The 25,272-nt window shown below is 35.3% G+C and overlaps 1 protein-coding gene across 1 annotated transcript in view; it reads right to left on the bottom strand.

The window, feature by feature from the left end:
- Positions 1 to 25,272, bottom strand: part of LOC104082586 (cadherin-8-like) — a gene marked incomplete at its 5' end in the record, with an annotated part of 63,849 nt that overhangs the window by 10,873 nt on the left and 27,704 nt on the right. The window contains 4 exon segments of the mRNA XM_009585774.1: positions 7,163 to 7,299; positions 13,728 to 13,981; positions 16,534 to 16,721; positions 20,658 to 20,825. Of these exon segments, the coding sequence (XP_009584069.1) occupies positions 7,163 to 7,299; positions 13,728 to 13,981; positions 16,534 to 16,721; positions 20,658 to 20,825 (747 nt within the window).

Here is a 25,272-nt window from a genome sequence, read left to right as displayed (position 1 = left end):
AATGCTTGCTCCCAGAGTACTGAGACCATTTTATACAGAGATTGTTTTGTAAGTACACTCCATTCCCATTCATATTTCCTCATTATATGGCTACTCCCATGCAATTACCCATGTGGATCACCTCTCCTGCTATTCCTGAGCTTTGAAAAACACTAATGGGAAAGTTTGTGATATGTCTGAATGCACTTTCATAGCTGAGAACTGCAAATTAGCTTTACACGATATACCAGCCCTCCACTGACCAATGGCAAATGCTCTGCGACCCATTAGAATCTATGGAGTTCTGTGTAACCCTGTATTTATGTGCAAATGAATAAAAATGACCTTACTAAATTCTGTGTTTCTGTGCAAAAATGATGGATTATGTAGTTTGAGTTCCACTAAGCCAGAGAAAAAAGGGTCAAGCGAAAAAGGTTAATATTCCTGAGCCTCTCCTCTTTCTAAAACTTACTGAAATTTACGCAGCCCTAAATTAGAGGTAATTATATGATGCACCAAAGTAACTCCCTAAAATGTTAGAATTATTACTAATAATGCCTATAGTCATTTTTAAACTAAAAGGCAAAATAAAATTAAATAAATGAAAGCATGAGCAAAGGTATTCATGGCATTAAAAAGTACATTGTAGCTGAAGGCTTATTCTGAAGAGTAATTATGTCTCTCTTCCTTTTTAATTAGTGTCCTTGTATTTTTTAAAGGAATATACGATATAGGTAACTTTAGTAGAGCATGTGCTGGGTGATGATTCAATTATTGTATTTATATTCTTGGTAAACCATAAAAAGTCTTTCTGGCTTTATGCCCTTTCCCATTAGGTGATAAAATTGCCTCATACTTCTTCATTTCTAAAGAATGCAGTTGGTATGGGTAATTACCTTTGTCAGATAGAGCCCACAGCTTTGTCCTTGAGATTCCTACGCTCTATGCCTGGAAAATATTTATTGTGGTCAAATCACCATTTAAATTTCAAGATCTTGTCTATATTTTCATCTATTGCTTTGACTAATAATTCACAAGAATTTCTACTAGTTGTGGCAGTTCTGGTACTTTGGCAAGCACTTGGGCAGAGGGCTTAGCTAGCCACTGGTATGCTTTTTGTTTGGCAAGTAAAGCTGAATACCAAGAATCATTTGATAAAGGAGTCAATCAAAATGAAAAGAATAGCTCCATAACTACAGTGGCGGGAGAATAAGGAAAACAGAAATTCCATTAAAACCCTTCCTTCAGAGATTTAAAACTTGGCTAAAAGCATTGCTCTAGGCTAAGAGAAATATCCTCTCCCAGGGAGTCCTGCACTGGCTTTGGAATTCCCCAGCGGACTGATTTGTTGCATGTCTGTGCATGTGATGCACAGAGTGTGAGAAGAGGGAGTAGTTTTAGAAGAGCTTTCTTGTAATCTGATCCAACAGAGCAAACGGATGCACACTTCATCTCTGTATTTCCCAGTATGTCTGAAAAGGCTTGAGTCTATATACTCATTATAAAAGAACCTGTCTATGCTTGAATAGACTCACGGTAGTACCTCACAAACAGTAACTGAGATTCGACCCGAATGCAGTCTGAGGAATCCAGCGTTGCACATGGTCATAAGAAGGCTAGGAAGAAACTATAAATCTTGAGTAGCCCACTCAATGTTATGTCAGGTGGAAGAAAGCTTGGAGACTTTAAAGGGATCATCATTTAGTTGTCTTCAAAGTTTATGAGCCATGGTTTCTGTTATTTGTTGCTGTGTTTTTCACAAATCTCAGAGGCTGTCAACTGGGATATGTTCAGAAGTTTTTTCTTGTTGATATCTATGGTATCATTCAATGAATTTCTACTATGTAATACACATATTCTTGAGAAAAGGATTACCTCACTTTTTTAAAAGAGAATTCTAGATAAGCATTGCTAATAGTGAATACTTTTTGTTTCCAAAGAATTCACTAGAATCCTGTACCTCAAGTAGATCTCAGCTATAGTTTAGGAGGAATGAGTATGCAAATATCAGGATATTCATATTTAAATTGGAGGAATGTTGTGCAGTTAAATTATGTTACTAATACACTTCTTTCTTGCCTAAGTTAAAACAGCTTCTCTGAGATAAGTCTTTCCTTTGGTTTCAAACTGCATTAGTTCTCCATTTATTACTGCTTTTGTTGTATCAATTAACCAGCAATGACTGAAGTACAGGGCATTTCCTTAGTGTTAATGAGACACACAGTAAAGATGCTAGGGAAATATCTGCAATGTGGCTGTTACAGCCATTAGAAGATGGAAATGGAAATCCATGCAGCTGGAGGCAGAAAGAAGAGAGTTTAATTTTTATATGCCTTATACATGTATGACAATCTGACAGCTCGAATGATCAGGGATTCTGAAGTCCGTTCAGAATCTGTGCAAACTGTAGCAAAAATGTTCTAATAAATAAATCATGGCTATTTGATTTTCTTTTAGTAGCTGAGTAGCATTGACAACACATAACTTGGTAAGTACTGCAAAACCTGTACAAGAAACTGAGGGAATACTGAGGGGGTTAGCCCAGCCTGAACTCTGCTCTGCTTCACTGCCCAGCAAAATTGCTAACCAGTTAATGCAAGCAACACAAGCATATCAATGTGAACAGTAGTCATAGCTATAATTGTAACTTATACAAACTAAAAAATGTATTTGTGTGTTCAGATGAATGGGATCATGTCTGACTATTAGGATCCTGACTCTACTAGATTTTACTGAATGGCAGAAAATGCCATTTCAAAAAAGTACCAAAGAACCAAAGATGTGATGAGCCTTTGAACATACAAAAAAGATGGACCAAAAGAAACGTCTGTAAGTTAATCATTCATTCTTACTGCACGCAATTCAGCCTCTCAGAGAATACTTGCATATGCCCTCAGATTCCTTTCCTGTTCAGGGCATAGCTCCAGAGAGCCCAAACATACAAGCGGCATAATCAGCCCTGACTTACAAAGCAAGGCTATATCCATCCCCCTTCTCTCAAGCATCTAGCTAAAATAAACCTCCCAACCTTGGGATAAAATTTTAAGCTCACATAAATCTCAACTACACAACAAAACAATGAGAAATCTCATTAGTCCAGTATTTGAAGTCCAGAGTCAGTGACAGAAAACAAAGTTCACCTTTTACATCCACAGACCAAAAGGTACGTTTCTCAGGGAAAGGTCATTTTGCCAGTAAGCCTGCTTCCTCTAGCCTGTAATCATCTAGATGTTCCTGCTCCTGACTCATTCAGCAGAGTAAACGTGGATGTATGGCAACGTAGAAAGAAAATTTAAGAATCAATTCATAGGTACAATAACTTTCAGTATCCCTCTTGCCATGAGTGTTAATACACATTTCTTCTGCAAATCCTAAGCCTGTATTTCAGAGCGATCTTTCAAAAAGGTCAAAGTTCTTTGTAATATCTTCTCTTAAAAATCCATGTGACAGAATTCATCAACATAGAGGAGTCACTACATGACCAGAGAGGAAAAAAGTTGAACAACAAAGAAGCAGAAATTAATCTGACAATATAAGAAAGAAGTAGAAGAAATCATACAATAGAAAAAAAATGGGCAAAAGGGATGGAACAGATTTAAGGGTAGCAGTTGAGAGGATCAAAGCTGCAAAAGGAATTTATCTACTGTTTTTTCACTAAATTCATGGAAAATGTATAACTAAATCCAAAATACTAAAACTGTCACCTAAATATCACCTGTACCACGCTAATCACTTTCAGTCCAGTCTTTTTCACTGATTGCTCTTTGCATTGTTTCATCTTTAGTGACCAAAAAAAGATTCAGATGGATGAAATATTTGAAGAATCATCTCCAGGGGCATGCAACCAGTACACAACGTAGTTACTATGATTTAAACAGGAGGCATAAAACTATATGCAACTTGTCTACATATTTTGAGAACCAGAACATAAAGGCAATACAAAAGTTTGGGCAACTGTCTGAGGGAGAGCCACTCAAAGCAACTTTTCCTTAGTCTGTCCGGCTAGTTTAACCATCCAAGAGGAAAGGCTGCAGACAACTAGAAACTCCTTCACAGAAGCTGGGAGGAGTCTGCTAGTGATGGGAAAGTGAAAGGAGGGAAATGCCACCCTCCAAATGGCTCACTTTGCACAGGTCTCAAAATATGATGGTAATACTATTTGTCACCAATAGCATGAATTTGTTCTGAATTAGAACTAGCCAGACACTTGCCTATGAATAGGAAAAGAAAATATCCTCCTTCTAAAAAAAAAAAAACCCAAACTGGTCTTTTGGCTATTAAGCACTTACAGAAGAGAGTCACAGTCCCCACTGGCTCATACTTTTGTGTTTCTACTCCTAGTTTTGCTAGACATGAAAGGGTTAAGTTCACATTTTGGGGCACTCAGATTAAAAAGAAGTAGCATGTTTAAAATTATCCATTCTAAATCTGATCTCTTTGAAAGAGATCAGCCAGTCTGAATCTAAAAATCTTCATCCTCAGCCAGGTGAAAATGCAGAAGTAGTTATGCTCAATTCAGCCAGACCAATCTTGTTTTGGAAGACACTGAGACAGTGGCTGAGGGATGATACAAAGGAATAACTCTGTTGTAGTGTCAGCAGAGAACTGCCAAAAATTACCTGTGCTTGAAGCACAAATTTAGCTGCAGGTAACTTATCAGCACGAAGCTCTGAAACAGTGATTTATGTTTTGGCAAAACTTGGTGTTTATCTGTGAAAGTGTTGACAAATCAGGGTATATTTAGGATCTACCATGCTGGGAATCAAGAAGAAAAAACCAATATCGTGGCTTATGATTAGTAAGCAAGTGTAACGGCAATGAAATGGTCTGATCTTTGCCCCACAGGAATAGACGTGAGCCTTGAACTGGACCTGGAAAGCAGCTAGCCTAGGAAGAGAAAATGCTCCTGTAGAATGAATCTTTATTTTTATGGGCGAGATCAGCAGTCCACTAATATCACTGTCAGTGGAAGCATCATAATGACACACTTTGTATTGCTGCTTGTGTCTGCCTCCAACAGATTTCTGTTATTTTATAACAGAGATTTTGATTATTACTGTGTTGGAAAAAAATCTGAAAATGCCCATTTTACCCTTCTTGACAGTTCTATGAACACATTTAGTTTGTGCATGAGGAGCTTAAAAATAATTTCTCTTAAATAAGCAAAGATAGTAGTCTATGAAATTAAGCTCTTGTTTTATGTAAATGTCAAATAATTATATTAAGAATGCGAAAATTGGAATGCAAATGCTTAGAACAAGATTGGCATTATTATTTTCATAGCCAGTCTGATAAGAGGCAATTTTACAATAGCGATAGATGCTGAGGCTCCCATGAAGTCTAATGACAAGGCTGATTTCTTACAAAATTCTTGAGTATAATTACATTTTAAAAATCTGAAGATGCAACAGGCAGACTTGATTCTGATGTGGCTTAGTAAAGTGCACTTCTGTTAACTTTGCTCTGACACACACGTATAAGGGACATAAAAAAATGAATTGGAGGAGTTTCTTGAAAAATTATTCTTTGTATTTTGTTCTTTTTTGACTTTTTGGAGGAAACAAAATGTAAAATTACTTCACTTTACATCTTACTATTCCGATGTCTGAAAACTTTGGATCACAAACTAGTAATTCTGCTTTCCATGCCATTGGTAAATCTCATGTTCTGACATTCCTCATGTCTTGAGAAAATTGGTATGGAAATTTTATATCTTTCTTCTTTAAAAACATCAAAATTATTAACTGGTTTGATATTAACCTGGGCAAAACATGCCCTGTGAAAACAGAGACTACTTTCTTTCCTTATGTAGTTTGATTCCCTGTGTTGGCTTGGCTTTCCTGCAAGCAGAAAGTATCCTTGCTAATTTATCAAAGTAGCATTTGCCTGCAAGATTCGACAGTAATTAACAGGGCCCTGTTGGCACTACTGCACTACTGGCAATGAAATACACAAATTATTAAGGTGGGTCATAGGAATACAGTTTACAGGGGTTGTAAGTTGAGAGCTTAGTTTATACTCAGACCTATCTTTCCCATTTATGTATGCCATTTCAGTTACCTGTCGCAGATTCCTAACCTGTTTGTTTTTGAAAACAAGTACCACAGAAAAATATCGGACAACAAAAATGGGCCAAATAAGCATATTTTATCCTCCCATTCATTATGTTCATAGCTACAGTATTATGAAACTGAGCATTAAAAGTTCTGTATCATAATACTATATATCCTTTAAAAAAAGATACTCTGGGGGGAAAAGCAAGCATTAACATCCTCCTATTTTCTACATGCAAGAATTAGCGGCACTGATCATCAGGCTCCGAAGACAGATATTCTTCCAACAACGTGCCAAGTGTGTATGCACGTACGGGAATTGTGCAGATACATTGATGGCAGGATATGTCAGCAGAAACATTTTCAGAGTTTGTGTTTCAGTTAAGACGATGACATGGGATGACAGACCTATGTTCTGAAACTGTTCTTTTGCTGTAATATGTTTATGTCAAATGTATAGTCTAAACCACAGTGCTAATCCTGGTCAGCAACGCTTACAATTCCAAATTAATCAAGAATTTTTCTTGATTAAAATCTAGGACCCATATTCCCAGACAGGGTGACACTCCTGGCTCCCAATGACTTACGTGTACAGATCAGTCACAATAGTTTTGTGGATCTGAACAATCCATGTTCTTGTCTATAGCTGTATATGAATAAATCTATTCATATGTATCAAATAGGACTATCATGCAACATTACCCATGTGCTTAATCATTTATGGTACTGAAACGTAATATCACTCAGCGTTAAGAACTTCTAGGTTGAGTCTACAATTTACTTCTACAATAGCAAAGCATTATTTTTGCTGTCTTAATATAACTAACTAAATATAAGGCTTTAGTTTTGGGGTTTTTTAAACATTTTTTAACATTTACGCTATATACCCTGTACAAATGTACTCATATATTTCTTCAAAATCTATATTACTGTATTTACTGAAAAAAAAATGCAGTTTTGAAAACTAAAAGAAATGGAACTTCAGCAGAAATTTTCTTTCAAAAATTCTGTAATTTAAAAATCCAATGTGTTTTACTTTTTACTGAATTATATACAGTTTCCATGGCACACACTGTTAAAATTAATTATAAAACCAACAGAACTAAAAGTCAGTATACACAAATACTTACTAGTTTCAGTAGCTACAATAGTTATGTTGTGCCACATATTTGTTTCTCTGTCCAGTGGTGTTGCCAAAGTTATTTTCCCATCTTCTGCGTTAATGTTGAACTGTCTCTCAAGGTCAGTATGCCGATCAATGGAAAACCTACAAAATAGACATCCCTGTAATCTACTAAATTAAGTTGGTGTAATCCATACAATCACAAGACAATTTAGGGAGCCCTCTGAGAGCTGCAGTTTTATAGCCAAATGGATTGAGAAGCTCAATAGCATAATAATTTATAAGACAAAATGACAAACTGAGACTAAAAAAAACTTAACAATTATTGCCCAAGGAGTAATTAGCTGTATACCCAGTGTGAAGGTCATAAAATGCCCTCAGGTTCACTGGGTAACATCTTTGAAAAACGGTGCTGATCAAGAGTTAATTACACAATCCATCACATTTATTAGACGCTTTCTATGGTATTTCACAGTAACAGATGATAATTTCAACAGTAATGTATTAAGCACACAAAAATGGTGGGCTTCATGGTTATTTTAAAAAGGGCTGTATAATATTATTTTATGAATAAATTTCAGATTAATGAAGCATGAACTATTCACCAAGCATATTATTTGGTTATGGTTCAAGCAGCTCCATGGGCAGAACGCAGTTAGTGATCACCATTTTCCTATAAAACACTTTGAACACTGAAGGACTGATTGTTTTATGGATTGACATCACTGATTTTTAACAAAACAAGTTTTGTCTGACAGGTAGTCAGAGTTTGCAAATGTGAATGTCCAGGTAAATTATGCAGCCTAAACATAAGGTTGACAACAAGAAAGAGCTGCAGTAGATTGCTCCAACGGTGATGGATGATGATTTAAAGCTCAGAACAGGATCTCCAGGAAAGCTTTTATGTTTGTCCATTTTCACAGAGTTATTTTATTAATGTACTATTCGCAAAAAGAAACTAAATCACAAAATTAAGCCTTCCAATTTTTGACAGGAAAGGTACGAAATGAGAGAGTTTAGTGATAAACTATTGATATGGTTCAACAAAAAATTACTTCAAGGGGTTTTACTGAATCCTAATTGTGGATTTATATAAAAGCCTTTTAAGCCTTTGTGCCTACGTATTACAGAACCTAACAGCATGCACTGACAATTTTTACATCTGTTCTGCATTATATCTAGGCATAATAGGGTGAGTTAGGATACAGTATCAGACTGGATTACATTATATAGTGGTCAGAAAAGTGACTCAGACTGTCAGTTTCTCATTACATTTCTACTTTTTGCAAATACATTGTTAAATTCACTGATAAAAGAACAAGAGCATATTTTGCTACAGCGACAATGGCAGAGTTATCTGAAAATCAGTTATTCCATTCTGTTTTATGCTTTATCATAAGCAATTTCCAAAAAAAGTTCTGATTCGGAAGTTCCTTTATATACTACAATAAACATATTCCGATGAACTCAAACTCATTCCAGCATAACACAATTGATTTTGATAGACATAGCATTAGGATCTGATTTCAAAGCTTAGGATTATGGCATTCATCTTTTTTTATTTGAGTGTCAGATATTTTAATATTTAGAATGAAAGATACATTGCAATTAGATTGCTTGTGCAATGCATTCAGTAAGATACAATTCACTTACAAAAAATTAGTTCTAAATTATGAAAATTTATCAAAATCTTGAAGTTTAAATGTTTAAAGACTGTATTACTAAAGATCAAGGCTAGCATGATCACACCGGTAAGGTACTTAACAACTTAACAGTGGACTTAAGAGTGAAAACCCTTTAACTAGGAAAAGGGATTTGTTAGACATTTAAGTTCTCTGTTTTTAAACTCTGAGAAGAACTAGTTTTACTCACTTAAAAACGAGTACTTTGGTTAAGAAGACTACTAGAAAACAAATGAAGTAAAGTTCCAAATATATGTGCCTAAAGCTAGGCACATACATCTATATTTGGACATTTAAGTAAACTGATTTTCTGGTGAGCTCCATGTACTCAGTTCTCAACGGTTTAATGGGAATTGTACGATCCTCAGCATTTCTGAAAATCAGGTCACTTGTGTGGAAGAATAAAGCTGTAGGTGCCTAACTTCAGGCAATAATTTTTGAAAATGTATCGTACCCTTATTTTGATGTCTCCCTAGTTCCAATTAAAGTATTAGAAGTAAAATTCTGGTACTAGTGAAGTTAGTAAAAAATATCTGAGAGACTTTCACAGGTTTAAGATTTCACTCAAGAAAATACAAGAAAGACAGCAATCAAGATAACTTTTTTTAAGATGTCATGACTTAAAACTATCTTTAATTCTTGATATTTATGTAATGATGCAGAAAGAACTCTTCTGATATCAAACAATTATGAAATTTTTATAGTCCACAAACAAAATATGAAATGCTTATATGCTGTTTAACGTTAGTTGACCTGGGCTTGACATAAATTCCATTGAGATAAGACACAGTTTTTCTCTAAGGATCAATCCTTTTTTAAACTTCCATTCACAGTCTTCCTGCAGTACATTTTTTGAAGTTATAAAACTGGGACCATAACATCTGTGAGTTTATTATACTGCATTTCATCTCATCCCAACAGTATTTATTCACAATGCAAAACCAGCATTCAAAATGAAACATTTTTAACATAAGTTACATGGCTTTACAAGACTACAAAGAGGTAAAACCCTCTCCTGATTTTAATTTGATAAATATTTGGTACAAAAATAAAAAAAAAAATCTGCACTGTCTTAAACCTGGGAAAACTAATAGTACATTTGCAGTTTCCTTTTCATGCTAATGGTATTGTAACTCTTTTTAATGGGAATGCATTGTCAGATCCATAAGCTATACATAAAACATACATTTCTCTAAAAATGAGAAAAGAATATCTTGGGAAATAATATCTTTTGAAATTGCCATAAACCCAGCACAGGTTATTGGGAATTTTTGGTTAGTTTATGGGTCTGCTGTGGCAATTATAGGAACAACCCCATCGTGGCTTAACAGAAGACTAAAAATGATTCTCAGTCCTGCTCATGCACTATTGCTATTACGACTTAATTTGATCTATTCTTTATTTGCACCAATGTAAATAAGAGCAGAAATCCTTTTTTGCTGCACCTGCTGAGATTTGAATCACAGTATTGATACCTCATCAGTGGTAAATCACCATTGTTTATTAATGCCAGGCAAATCGGACGTGCTACTTAGTGACAGATAAACAGCTGTACCATTAGGGAGGCAGAAAATACCGTATCTAGGTTTTTAAGGCCTGCTGTGAATTAAGAAAATGATCAACTGCTGCCAAAGATGAAATCTCTGTCGATATGAATGGGGAAAACCTGCCACAGTGAAGCTTATCTCTCCACAGAGAAAGACACTGAAGGGCAGTGATTTATAGGAGGGCAGATACAATATAGGAAGAAAGATTATTACTCATGTTTTTTTCTATGCACTTGGATCATGCTTTATCCAAGATAATTTACTGCAGATAAATAGACCATGGCTATAAAATAACAACAGAAACATGAAAGAAGTACTACTGGAATCAATAGATTTGTATGCTAATAGACAATGATCTTTCAAGCCTAATTATACTATAAGCCAGAATGTACCACCCTTACTAAATAAACTACAGTAAAGCTTTACAACTAGCTTAGCTGAATTCACCGGGTCCCCTTCTCAAGAGAGATGGACGCAGTCTAGATGCGGTAAGGTGTGAGCCACTGACGCATGCTTCTGAAATGACTAGGCTAGAATAAGACAAACTGCTGACCATGTTTACAATTATTAGTCAAATTTGTAAATCCTTTTCACCATCAGGCTTAAAAGTGAGCCAGGCCCTTAAGCAACACGCACAGCAGAATAGCAAACAAAGATAAAAGAGAAATTTTGCTGCTTATTTTAAAAATACTGGGTTATGAAGGATATGATATAGTTAGACTAGCCTAAAAACCCATATGAAGAGATAGTTCATATTCATTGGAGAAACACATAATGAAAGCGTAATTCAGCTGAATATCACATTATCACTTAGCCATTCAAAGATGCCTTTGCTTATCCACAATTAGGGCTCGACAACAACAATGAGAAAAGTCCCATACAACATGTGCATCCTTTAGTCCCATCCATCTAACGGTGTCTAAATTTCTTTGTCTGATACAGAGATTTCAGACTAATAACCACTGCCAAAACTCTGCATTTGACACAAGACATTCCTAAATAACCCTCTTCAGGTATTTCCATAAGGTGGGCACATGCAGAACCAGACTGGTAACCCATCTATACACCTGCTTGTAAATCTATGATAGATTTCCTACCTTTTAGATCAAGTCATGGAAAGATCAGAGAATATGTTTCATCTCTTGTAAGCAAGCATAGAAAACAAAGTACTGTTGTATTGGACAGAAATGAGGTTAAACTCTTTTAAAAAAAAAAAAGAAAACATGGGAGAAGTTTCTTTCCAGGCTGTTTTATATCTATAATAATTTTTCTAAAGTCTTTAATGTTTTGTCTCATGACTCAATTATCAGACTATTTCCATGTTCAGAGATATCCATATTTTATTTCATTTATGGTACTGAAATACTCTGCGTTTACTGAGTCTTTGTGTATAAGACTAATGTGCAGCAGATGTGGTATTGGTAGCACATAAGGTGATTCATATTTTTGTTTCAGTTGCCAGGGTTTTTATAACAAATGTACACAAAAACTCTGTCTAACCAAAATATTTTTGCTTTTATGCTTTTAAAAGTTTGAAAATATCTTGATCTATAAAATGATGAAAAAACGGAAATGAAGTAAATATTTTTCTCAGTTCAATTTTTCAGGCTTGGACAGAATAAAGAGGCTCAATTTAGGACATAGGTAGGCTTGTAGCTGGTCTAAATTATTAGGAGTTTGGGGCAGGATTAGAAAAGAATTCCAGGGAAACAGAACAAGACTGGAACAATAGCCAAGGTAAAACTGAAGCAGAGTTGAAGCCAGGCTGAGATGAGGAACAAAGGGGACACAATCAAGAGGCACAGGAGCACAGGACCAAGCCAAGAGCAAAGCAGAACAGGGCAGAGGAAGGAACTAAGGTTAAATTGAAAGAGAAATTACTATTGAGCTGGAATAAAGGGAAGAAAGCCAACTAGCTGCCACCATGGCTGGTTTCACACACCTTTCAGAAGATCCTGTCTTTGTAGCGGCAGTGCAAGCCCTTTTTCACAGACGCCAGTGGACAGCAGTAATAAAATTAGGGGTGGAGTCGCTGCTTGAAGTGTGATAGATCAAACTCTCTGCATTCTATATTACTCTTTTTCTGTTTATATAACATTTTCCTAACCTGGGATAGAAAACTATCCTCATTTATTTCCTATTTCTATGATCAGATTATCATCTTTGATCATCCTGAGAGCTTCTCTGGTAAGAAAAGAAATTCGGTGCCTATTAACACTGTCTGGGTTGTGTCTTGCAATAGAAAATATATTAATCAATTAATTTGTATAGAAATCTGTGATAGTTAATGCTACATGTAGCTAGTTTTGCTACATAAAGCTAGTTTTAACTAGACTTAGAAATGAGAGACTCCAACGTACTCTCCAACATCTTCATATAGAAGTTCTAATACATCCAAACGTTGGAAATTCTGAATTTCTAATTCTGAAAATACTAAAATATAATATGCAACATGTAGGCCCCCTAAATAAAGGTTTAAAGCTTGGTCCTTTGACAAACCTGGTGTAAATGACGATGATTAGAAAATGGTCTTAAGTGATAGATTATAACAATTAGCATCATCCCCACAATGCTGAAAATGACTGCTGGCATAGCTTAAATTCCCTAAGGCAGTAATGTACAGTGATGATTGTTATTAATTAGACTCTCTCCAAATATACCTTTACTATGAATTTGACGTTTTGCTGTTTGTTTTCATAATGTTTTTATCAGGCAGTACTACACATAGCAAAATGTGTTTTGGGAACACTCGCATCATACCATACTAACCATTACAAAGGTGGGGGAAAGATATGTGCTCATCAAAATGAGATAGAAAACACTGATATGATGAAACTGGTATAACAGATTTTGTTCAAGTTAGATCAAAAAGGGAAAATATTATAAATCGAAGATGCAAAAGTCATATGGGCATAATAATCTCTGACTTTCTATCTTTAAACCATGGAATGGGTTTACAGGAATACAAAAGGAATACAAAATATGTTTTGACAACCTTACAACTACATGGAACAAACTCAGTATTGTTAGTGCAGACACTAGCAGATTATTTAAAATAACTGCAGAGATACACACTGATGATTCAACCCCATCCGACCTCATACACCATATTTCTTATTTTCACTGCATTCTTACTGTTTCATAAGACTACTCATGTGGCAAGGAGCATTTTTGTGATTTTGAAAATGATCCGAACTGATAAATTTAACATCATAAAACAAATCCTATACAAGTATTTTCATAGAAATAAAAAGGCATGAGAACAGTGTCATACAATGTATGGGAAAATACACTTAGTATTCCGCCAGTAGTTTTTTCAAAGAGAACTTTAAAGCAGCACTACCTTATAGGACTGGAAGACACGTCAGGGTCATGGGCGGTCACCTGACCAATCACAGAGTTAATAGCAGCATTTTCATGCACTTCCAGTAGGTAAGTAGGTGATGAAAAGACTGGTGGCTCATCAGCATCCTCTACTACAATTTTTACTGTTGCTGTATCCTTAAATGGTCCTCCACTGATGAAGCGAGGATCAATATGAACGTTGGCTGCTTCTACCTTCAGAGTATAGGATTTTTTGGTCTCAAAGTCCAGTGGCTGTTAAGAATGACAAAGATAAATGTCTTTTACTAATGGCCACAGAGAAAGAACAAATGAATATAATGCTGATGGATGAAAGTTATGTGCATTTAAGCACGTTCAGTGAGATTTAATGCAATCACTTCCCACTCCCAGAAATCCAACCTGCAAATTTCCTAGGCATATATTGATACCTGTTTACTAACCAGCCTCAGAGAAAACAAAACTCTTTGTTTTCTTGCTTTTCACAAAAAATTTACCAAAATATTCTCTCTCATGAATTATACCATTACAATTACATATCAGATAAATACTTCAAATCTGTTGGTGATGACACGACTTGCATACTAATCATGCATTTAATCAGTGCTTTGTTAGTCGGAGATAAGAAAAAAAAAATTATACTAGCTCCACAAAGAAAAAATATTTTATTACTTCCAGAACAATGTGAGAAATGCAAAGAAGTAGCAATTATTATTTGTTGGACATGAGAGGCATTATGTGGAAAAATGTAGAGCTAATCATACAAGAAAGTACTTCAGTATTATTGCACTTCAGGTAACTCTGCATTTCTGTTTATAGGGGTAAATGAGGTAGATGTCTCTCAGGAATTTCTTAAAACTGTAGCAATTCCTATTTCTGTATCTTATTTTTTCTTCAGAGAGAGAAACATGAAACCGATTACTTTATTCTATCAATATACCTGGCATGTCACCATTGTTTTTACTATTTTACAGTTCCATATTAAAACATAAAAGATGAAAACACAGGGGATTTAAAGGAATGAAATACCAAATTAAAACCAAATCTGTGACACTTTTGAATGTTAGAATTTTTCATTATAGGAGATTTAAGTTTGTGTCTTGAAGCACATCAGTATATTCACCATATAATTCTCTTGTGTCTCACAATGATTCAAATTTGAAAGATGCAAATTGCCAAGCATTGGAAAGATATTAAGATTTGCATTACAATGTCCCAGGGAGAAAAAGAAAAGGACATAGAAACTCTGAATCTGCAATGCAAATACCGGCAAGAGCACAAATAGGGACCTTCAGGAAGTCTGTCAAAGCCTTCAATATGTATACTTTCAAATTTTGTTGATTTTTTTCAGGTATGAATAAAGCTCTAATGGGATTTGCTCTTTCTCAGAAATTCTAGTAAACATGAGAAAACCTTTCTTCTTTCGCAGCTCTTAAATTAGTAAGCTTTTGTAATTATGAATAGTGATTTATAAATCAGCATATTCACAATTTGCCAATCATAGCTCCTATATAATTTTTTCAATTGCTTTTCGTGTGCTTTACAGAAATGACAGCACCCTAATACATTTAGTCATGCTTAATCAGAATATCATATTGAAAATTTACTCTGCATTGTCTAAAACCCATGAACTGATGCTGGAGAAAATCTATTGGTGAAAAGTACCCTCCATACATCACTTACTGTAGTAGAACCAAAATGATTATTGCTGTCAAAATTAATATATGAAACAACATTATCTTAGAGACTCAGTTATGAAATAAAGCCAAGGGAACTGGGGCAAAAGGCTAATTGCCTTAGTTTACAAAAGAGGACACAGCATAGAATAAATAACAGTAAGAAAGATCAGGGATGCATATCATAATTTTCTCTTTAGGAAAACAGATCTAAATTTAGATAAATATACATCATTTTATTACACATCTACAGTGCTGACCTACTCACTGAGAAACAGAAAATACAAACTTTTGACAGGTACTCTGCCTGACTTCTTTAATTACAGGTACAAGTTGAATATTAATTACCTGTACTCACTGGATTCTTCTTTTTTCACTGGAATGTCATGTTTTGGGTTTGTTTTGTTTTGTTTTTAAAAAAAATCCCAAAGATTAATTTAGAGTGCTCTACACTACGTATTTAAAACCTTCTGTGCCAGTGTTACATGTTATATTCATATCCTTTTTCAGAACACAGCATGAGAATTGTCTCTCTTCTCCTTTCCCAGAAAATAATAAAAATTAAGTCTGCAGATAATGTTTCATTGACTAGATATGCTGTCTCTCCCCATATTTCTGTATAGAATTGGGTGGTCCTTCTGTTATGTACATGCAAATACCTCATCTTGCATACATCAACACTGTACAAGCACAGAAAAGGTAACCGAGTTGGAGCCTTCTTTAGGGCCTGAATTTGGCACTTCTCATGTGAAACAGTACTGATGTCCTTGATAAGGTTCACTGAAATCACTATTCACTGAGCAAAGAGAGTTCAACGTGAGGAAAGGTGGAAGATTAAGCCTCTCACACTTCAGGTAATTTAAATAATATGATTTGACCATGTGGAAACCCAGATAAGATTAACACATTCCCAGCACACAAAATACTTCCATGGATGTCTCCCCAGTTGACACCTAAATGCAAATTTTGAGGGACATGGCTAATACATCCCTTTTTTATCACTTCACTGGCTTGACACCTCATCCATAAATAAAAGAATCCTTGGAAATCCAGAACCTTCTCACAGAGTACAGTCTGGCTGGGTAGTTGTTTGTACAATAAACATTTTTTTTTAACAGAGATATCATTTACCTTTCTCACTCTAATAATGCCGTCCTGAGTTTGGGCATCTGTAGTAATTTCAAATATATCCATTCCATCTCCTTCAATAATATCATAGGATGATTTGGCATTTTCTCCAATATCCAGGTCATTTGCTTTCACCCTTCCTATTGGTTCACCAAGAGCAACATCTTCCATGACTGAGAAGTGATACAGACCTTACAAATAAGAGGAAAAGACTAAACATTACACCTGATTCCAGTATCTCTCATGTGCTCTTCATTTTTTTAGACTTCCCCAATGCAAACTCTTGAGATGTGCAACTGATACAAACTACATTTACACAAGTTCTTTACTGAAAGCAGCAAAACGTGTTCCTTATACAGGAATATTCACTTTACTGAATGTTCTTTTCATTACAGTAGTATCCTGCTATTTCCTTGCAAGGATGCTTAGTGTTGGCAAACATAAATATTAAGCTACTTTCAACACTGAAAGTATGCAACATTGAACTTACCGTTTTATTTACAGACATGTAGTTATATTTTTTAAAAAATTCAACTATGAAACTTTGGCTTTTACTCTGTAGAAAACTGGTCTAATACTTTAAAGATGCCTTACATAATTTCAGATCTTTACTGCTTTTTTGACCCTTTTAATTTGATTTTTTTTTGTTTTGGTTTGGTTTGGTTTTTGTTATTGGGTTTTTTTAACCCCTTCCACCTCCCTTTTGTGGTAAGAAACTAATAAGAAACATTCAAGGAAACTCCCAAAATTTATGTTTTAAAGGACACAATAACTTTTCATAGCGATCATTAGTGTATTTACTATTTGGTTGTAGGGTTAGACCAAAATCCACTAGAAGTGCTATTCAGGTTGTCAGCATTTTTATTTTTTGTAATACTTGCTTCAAACCTCCTTACCTAAGAAGTGTCAAAAATCTATTTAGAACTTGTAATATATTATTTTAAGCACGCATTTTATTAAGAGAAAAATCAAAATACCCATTTTATTATTCTATCTCCCAGTTCTTAACAGTACTCTGAAAAACAGAAGACGCATGCTTTACATCAAAAATTCTTTATGGAGGGCCTATTTTTTTACCTCTTGGTAATCTACACTTATTGAAGCCACGGTTAAGACATGATCTAATCAACTGCAGTGCTACTTAGTAATTAAAACAGTCAAAAGGAATTCAAGGTTAAGAGATGAGACCATTAAAATAGTTTTTGGCAAAGGATTCTGGACTTGTTCTTTTCTGTCCTCACAGTTGTTCTAAGACAACATGTGGCTTTTACTGTTATGTGCAGCTAGGAGTTTTCTAAATGTTTTTCTAAAATGTTATGGAGTTGTTGCTTTAACTGTTTGTAGGCTGATTGCAGTAGCAACAGTTGAAAGTAGGAAGGAAACTGTGAAGAATTCACAAATACATATATTAGTTATACATATAGTCTGTCCTAAAGGTAAATACCTTTTTTCTTTAATGTTTCTAGGCTAAATTATTAGAGATAATTTGGAGATCATCAAGATTCCTCAAGAATATTCATAATGGCTCACAAACAATGAGCAGCCAAAGCAATCAAGTGCCTCAGGAGACTAAATTGTATGTTCATAATTTAAACTGCTGTCCACACTTTGTGGTCTGAATCTTCAGACACAGTTGATTGCATTTTTAACACCATTTGATTGGTGTTTTTCTCTCAGATTTAGTAAGATAGTTTACAAAATATTGTAAAAAAAATGTATTATGATGCAGCTGACTCTTTTACACAAATTGCTCTCAAGAATTACGAATTGTTCTGTCAAGATGTCATAGTGCAGAGCTGACCAAAAATCCACATTACGCATCTTTGAAAACCTTTGGTTTTCACAGCAGTGCACAGTTTTTCTCAGTACAGTCCTATGGTAAACTGCCAGGTTAAAAGCTTCTGTGACTTATAAAATACCTCTAAAATTATTTCAAAGAGATAATAGAAGTAGTAAAAGTTCATCTTTTTCATTTCTAAAACTCAGAAGGCTAACGCTCTTTGAAATCAAACCATAAATATACATTTCTATCCTGCTTGGAAACAATAAACTGATAAAACACACTGCTTTCTGAGTTCATTACAATTTATTGTGAAAGCAGCATGTATTACATCTTATGAATTTCTATTTCATTCCAGTTAGGCTCTATTGTAAGTTTGATCCTTTCTTATTTTCCTTTCCAGGCAAATTGCAAACCGTGCTTCAATGGTGTAAAAAAACGTTAAAGACTTGATCAGCTCTTGTATAAGGCCAGTCATGACTAATCTGTAATGCTCGGCAGCATGCTATGAATACTTAGTTTTAAAAGGCAGAATTTGTAATAATATCCAGTTACAATATTTACTATGGCTTATCCTCATTAAATGCAATGTATATACAATACAAAGTTATAGCATATGCAGTTTTTTTCTAATGAAGTTGCATAATGGTCAGTGTTATAACAGGATGGTTATTCCTAGATGGTAGCTTGAATTCTGCACTGGAATGCACTAGCTATAACAGCTTCAAAGACAGCAACTCACTCTTTGTTGAAGGAAAACTAATCTACATTTTCCGTGTAGAAAATATATTTCAGGGATCTGTGATGCAGTCTTCGTCATGCTACCCAGTCAGTGTGTCACTGTATCCAAACTACAGGAGAACAGGTATGAGTAAACTGCACAGGGAAAGTACAGTTTCATCTCCATATGCATTTGACCTCCAGCAAATGTACCAATTAGCACCAGTCGTGTTCCTGATTTTCTGATCAGCTTTTTTCACACTGGCAGGCAAAGGCTTTTTGAGACAGAAAGTGCTGATACAAATATAAAAGCCAGGCAAGCTGGCAAAAGTAGATTTGTAGTCACAGAGTTAGAGCTACAGTACATCGCAGGTATAAAAGAAATGTCCCTCTGCGTTGTGGTGATACACTTCAGCCAGGAGTCTCATCTATAGATGTTCACATTATTAGGGAAATTGTCATCATATGTTGGAAAACACTGTTACACAAGTGCAAGCAATGCAATGTAATATAAAGTAAAAAATTTATGCATTTCTTATTTTATAATGAGAGAAAATCTTTTATTGTGCACAGAGTGCTTATCTGTTAAAAATCACTAAGATGAGGTAATAAAATATGTATTTTGCAAATATGCTTTTACCTCTGCTTATTTATTTTATATTTTTTATCTCTATCTGTATGTGAATTTTCTAGACTATAGGAGAGTATTTATCACATGCTGAGTACTAGGACAAACCCATTTCACTCTTTGTGTCTTCAGAACAGGGCAAAAGTGGACTTCAGGTCATATATAAGTGGAAAAGAATTAATTTTACATTGGGTGCATAAGTACTGTGTTAGAAAAACGTGCTTCTAATAAAGTAAAAATGATACAAAGTCTAGATGTGAACATTCTCCAACCCCAAAACAGACATTAATACCTTACAACTTTAGTTTTTCAGAACAAGCTGGATAAAAAGATAAGTTTCTAATAGTGCATTAGATTGCACCTGTTCAAAATAAAATCGATCCAGTCATTATGCTCTTCCCTCTTCTTTTTTCGTCTTCATCTTTGAAACAGACTACAAAGCTTGTAGAGAATCTCAGCAGGATGCCAAATCATTTTAACCTAGCCCAGCAAGATATCCATTGGAACCACAGTAGTAAATATGGATTTTGAATTAAAGATCAACAATTATCTAGACTCAGACTTATTTTCTTTTTCTTCGCTATTACCTAATTAGTCAAACCTTTATTTCTTTTACCAGTCATATATGTCTTTTACTGGTGGTGTCACTTGTCTGTATGAGATGGAAGCACATATAGCAGCAACTAAATCTAGCACTTAGAAACAACCGCACTGAAAGCAAATAAATGTATGAAAAAAGTCTCCAAGCCCTTTTGTGTGGATGTAAGAGGGGTAACAAGGAAGACAGAGCTGTGTACACTGTTGTGGATGTAATTCCCTCTTTCCTAAGCTCTTAATCAGGCAGAGGATTATTAATCTTTCTCTAATAGCAGCTACATATTTTTAAACTACATTACAAACCCAGGCAATATGATGATAAAAAAAAAGAGCTTGATAATAAAAAACAGGCACTATATTACTTTCACATATAGGAGAACACATACACATAATGGCACTTACTCTGTGCAAACTTAGGAGGATTGTCATTAACATCAGTGAGTGTAATTGTCACTGTTGTAGTTCCAGAGAGTCCACCCATATGTCCTCCCATGTCCTTTGCTTGGATGACCACAAAGTATTCTTCTTTGGCTTCTCTGTCCATGTTGGGAAGAGCTGTTTTAATTACAGCTACGATAATAGGGGGGAAAAAAAGTCAGGTACAGATCCAAATTCAGTTTTGCAGCTATTTTTATGGATATATGTAAATATTGGTATAAAAATTGAACTGCTAAAGGTCCAATTAAGTTGCCTCTTAGTACCAAGGATAAAGAAGAATTTGAGATTTTCAAAAAAGTATATTAGAGGTCACCTACCTTGATTTAATGAAAAGTGCAATGAAATTGTGGTCCAAAACTCAAGAATTAATCACACCTGTGATACATATTAATTTTTACATTTTTTCCCCACATAAACTTTTTGGTTTCTATCCTACCTCCCACAGAAATCCATCGTTTCCCCACAGAATTCACAAACAGAAGACAACCATGTAGTAAACTTAATCTTAAACACTGTTAAGCGTTTCTGTTCAGATTAGTTGTTTCAAGTATTTTAAAACCAAAACCATTATTTAATCTGCTCTTGTATATAATCCAGGCTACACTTGTTCCCTTAATTCCTAAATCAAGTGCCTAAACTTCTACTGGAGAATGACAGCATGTCTTTCAGTATGTCTTTCAGCACAGTCACCAGCACTGCAAACTCCTAAAGACTCCATTGTCCCTGCTCTAGGAGGGTCACGTCTTGGACAATGATCGCAGCAAGCTGCTATCACCTACTTTATTAGGTTAGAAGTTTTTAAAGACAGAGACGTAAAATGATCTGTAGTATATCAAAATATAAAATGCCAGTGGGTTAGCAGGAAGATATCTGCAAGGGACAGTCCAATTAAAGATGGGGCCAGATCCACTGCAAACTCCTATAGATTTCGTGGACATCTAACAGAAGAAATAATAAAACCTTTTTTTCTTTCCAAAACTTCTCCACCTGCAACATGCTATTATATTCACAACATTCAGTATGGAAAGTGCAATACTAAATGTTTAATGGTAAATTTAAATGATGTTCATGACAATCTAGTAATGTCCATAATAAAAAGATAATAATCAGTTAAAGAAGTCCCACTAAACCTAGGGAAAACAACTCTAAATGTTAAATTGAAATACGGCATTTTTTCTTCTTTTAATCCTGTTTTTTAGTTCTATTTTTAAAAAAATCATTTGTCTGTGAAAAGAGAGCACAAAGTTCAAGTTACTGAATTATCTTAGTGGCTAAGTGAAGTGTAAGAGTGCCAAGGGGAACTGAATCCACCATTGTAGTGGTTCCTTTAAACCATGGTGCTTGAGTGTTCTTATGAGGCATAAAGAAGAGTGTCTCTTTTCATGGGGCCTGTACTTACAGAGCTGAAGGACACAGTTTATGGGCAAACATTGTCAGCAACTCACCAAGTCATTGAAAAAAGAAGGTAAGAATTCTATACTGTACTGTATATTTGTTGAGATTTGCATGTTGAATAGAGTGGCCAAGTTCACACCCTGGATCATACATACCCGTTACTGGGACTGATCATACATTTCATTAGCTCTTGCACTGTTTTGTTTTGGTTTTTTACCGGTTCTTTGTTGAGTATTGTCAGGAGTTTTTAGATGTCAATCAATACTTATTGCGAATCTGTTAGTTTTGATTTCTCTACTGGGACTAGCGTAACTGTGGAGACTTCAAATAGCTCTTTTTCTTTCACATGGGATAGTTTCTATTAAATAAGCTTCTCAGAAATGACACTCTGGCTGAAATGCCGAGATTATCTATTCATGTATTTGTGGTGAATAAAGAAATGTTCCTGGTCTTTATCATTAATAGAGATGCATTTTAGTAAATTTTAGAATCCATTTGTCTTTAATACTGTAATACTAAGAATCTGATCAGACCTTCTTTTCTTGGCTGAGTACAGGACCAAGCTAAGAGCAAGGGAGTGTAAGGCATTTAGTATAAAGCAATATGCTTGCTACATAAACCACCAAACATAACGTAATAGCAGTCTCGTAACCTATGCTTTTGTAAATGATTTCCATAAAATATTTTGGGTTGTTCTCTTACTTTATACTGTTTCTTTTACTTGTTCTCTTATTTTATAAATACAATTCCGGATTAAAATGAAACCTCTATCTTATGTCTGCAACTGCCAAGCCAGAGTAATCTCTTGTTCCCAAGGAACTTGATAATTCATCAGTCATTTTTCATTCCAACATGGGGTAAGTGGGGTTAGGAGCAGCAAGGGCAGTGCAGTGCAGTTGGGAGCAGAGGGTGGAAACAAGGCAGGAGCAGTGACCTCACCAACAAGGAGCCAGACTGCAGAGTGGCAAGTCAGGGTCCTGCTCAGATCCAGAGACAGTGGCCAGGACGAACCACAGGCTGATGATCACTCTGCGAGGCCACAGCAACAAGGCAGGTCTGAGGCCAGGCCAGGAAACCCAGCCGGAGGTCTGGATCTGGGTCAGAACCGAGAAAATAGGAGACCGGGCGCAGATGCAGCACAGCCGGGGGCCAGCAGTAGAGCCTCAGCCTAAGAGCAGCTCCCAAGGAAAAGGAGGGGTGGCCCTTGCGTGAAGCTTTCTTCACAACAGCTCGTATCAGCAAAGGAGCTGACCTTGGCTGCAGCCAGCTGCACTTCTAAACTTAACCAGCTACGCTCCTTGAAGGAGGTTGTGCTCAGGACCCTGACAAATACAATGCAGTCCAGTGCTTGTAAAACCAATGAAGCAGCCTTGAAGTACAACATTAATGTAATTTAACTATTCTATACCATCTATAGGAGGGGACATAAGTTATTCCACAAAACACTGAAGAATGTGCTTCTGTTAATTTTTTTTAATGAAAACAGGAGAACAGTAAACCCCAGAAGATAATAATAAATATTTATCAGATGTGATAGGTGCAAAATACATTCAGTAAAAGAGTAGGACCATTTCCTCCATAGCAGCCTGGGTAAGGAGAGTAAATGATATTTATTTCTAAAAGCATTTGACAGTTGTGACTGGTTTGGACTGATTGGTTTACTGTTTAGGAATAATAATGATGCATTCTGTGAATAATTCTATGGTTATAAATGAGATGACTCATGAAAAGGATGCTAATGCAAACTTAGGGTATCAGAATTTGGTCCACATTAATTTTTTTCACTAATAGAGCTGATCTAAAGATCAGTGAAACCTTATTTCAATGGGTTTTGTATTAAGCCTACTATAACTTTTTCTCCATTTTTATTTTTTAGGCAGAGTTTCCCTTGGTTTTTTGTTTTGTTTTGTTTTGTTTTTTTTAAACCTAATTTATATAGTTAAGTCTAGCCCACAGATGACTTGTGTAAGATATCACATTTTGTATTCTGCAGTTTCCTCTGAGACAAGTTAATTATTTCAATAAAATGATGATTTTTCCTAGACATGTATTTTAATTTGTCTCTTAATGTATGGAACAGTCTAGCCCTTGTCTATGGTTTGAAAGATACCAGGAATATTAAATACCTTAAAAAGTGTCTAAATCAGATTTACAGTTTCTGACTTCTAAGACATAAAAATTAGGGGGTTTTTTTCTCTATAAAGTTACTAACACAACCTGTTATTTCAATATTTTTCTACATATTTCTGTCCACTGTCTCAGCCCATAAACCATTTGCCAGAAGCTAAGAGTCAAAGATAAGTAAAGTTTCAATTTCAAACACAATAAAAAGCTAAAAAGAAGTTTATTGTTTCAATTACTGTAAGAGGAACTGAAGGTTTTTAAACATCAGATATATCCAAATTACACAGGCTGATTGTTACCACCAGTATTTCTATACGCAGAATCTATAGAATGGAGGTCAGCAAAAGAGAAGTGTCAGTATCTCTTACGAGGAAAATTAATAAAGACAAAAAGGCTCCATCCTCACCTAAGTAATGTGATCGAGACAAAGACAGACTAAGGGAGTTATCCATAGAGAATTTCAAGGATATTTATTTGTTCTTTTGCTTTACTCACCAGTTCTCAGGCTGGGCTCACAGGAAGTACTGAAACTTTCGATCTATTTTTAGAAGACAATTTGGGCTCACCAAATACTAGTACGCATGCAGCACACAGAACATTAACTCATTGAGCATTCAACCTGCTGTACTTCAATTCAACTCAGAAACAAATCGAGAACAAAAACATAATCACTTTCAGCATGCTATGATGGATGAAAATGATATGTACCAAACAGGAGAGCAGTTTAAAAGCGAGGGATGAGAATTACCGTAAACTAATGTAAGGCAGGTAGACGCTTGTTGGAAGATTGTATTCAGAACAGTTATCAATGGCTTACTGTCAAAGTGGATGGATGGATGAAGTGGTTTGCAGGGTTTGTTCTGCTTCTAGTATCATTCAGTGTTTCCTGAATGATGGAAGACAGGAAGAACTTATCAAGCCTTTCAGATGACACAAAGTTGGGAGCCATTGCAAGTACTGGAAGAACAGGATTAGAGTTAAAAACAATTTTGACAAATTGGATAGTCTAAAAAAGCAGGATGCAACTCAATTTGGCAACTAAGAAGTATTTTGTGTGGGT

This window comes from Fulmarus glacialis, unplaced genomic scaffold (assembly GCF_000690835.1).
Source record: "Fulmarus glacialis isolate BGI_N327 unplaced genomic scaffold, ASM69083v1 scaffold46409, whole genome shotgun sequence".
Taxonomy (NCBI): Eukaryota; Metazoa; Chordata; class Aves; order Procellariiformes; family Procellariidae; genus Fulmarus; species Fulmarus glacialis.
This window is presented reverse-complemented; position numbering and strand designations above follow the sequence as displayed.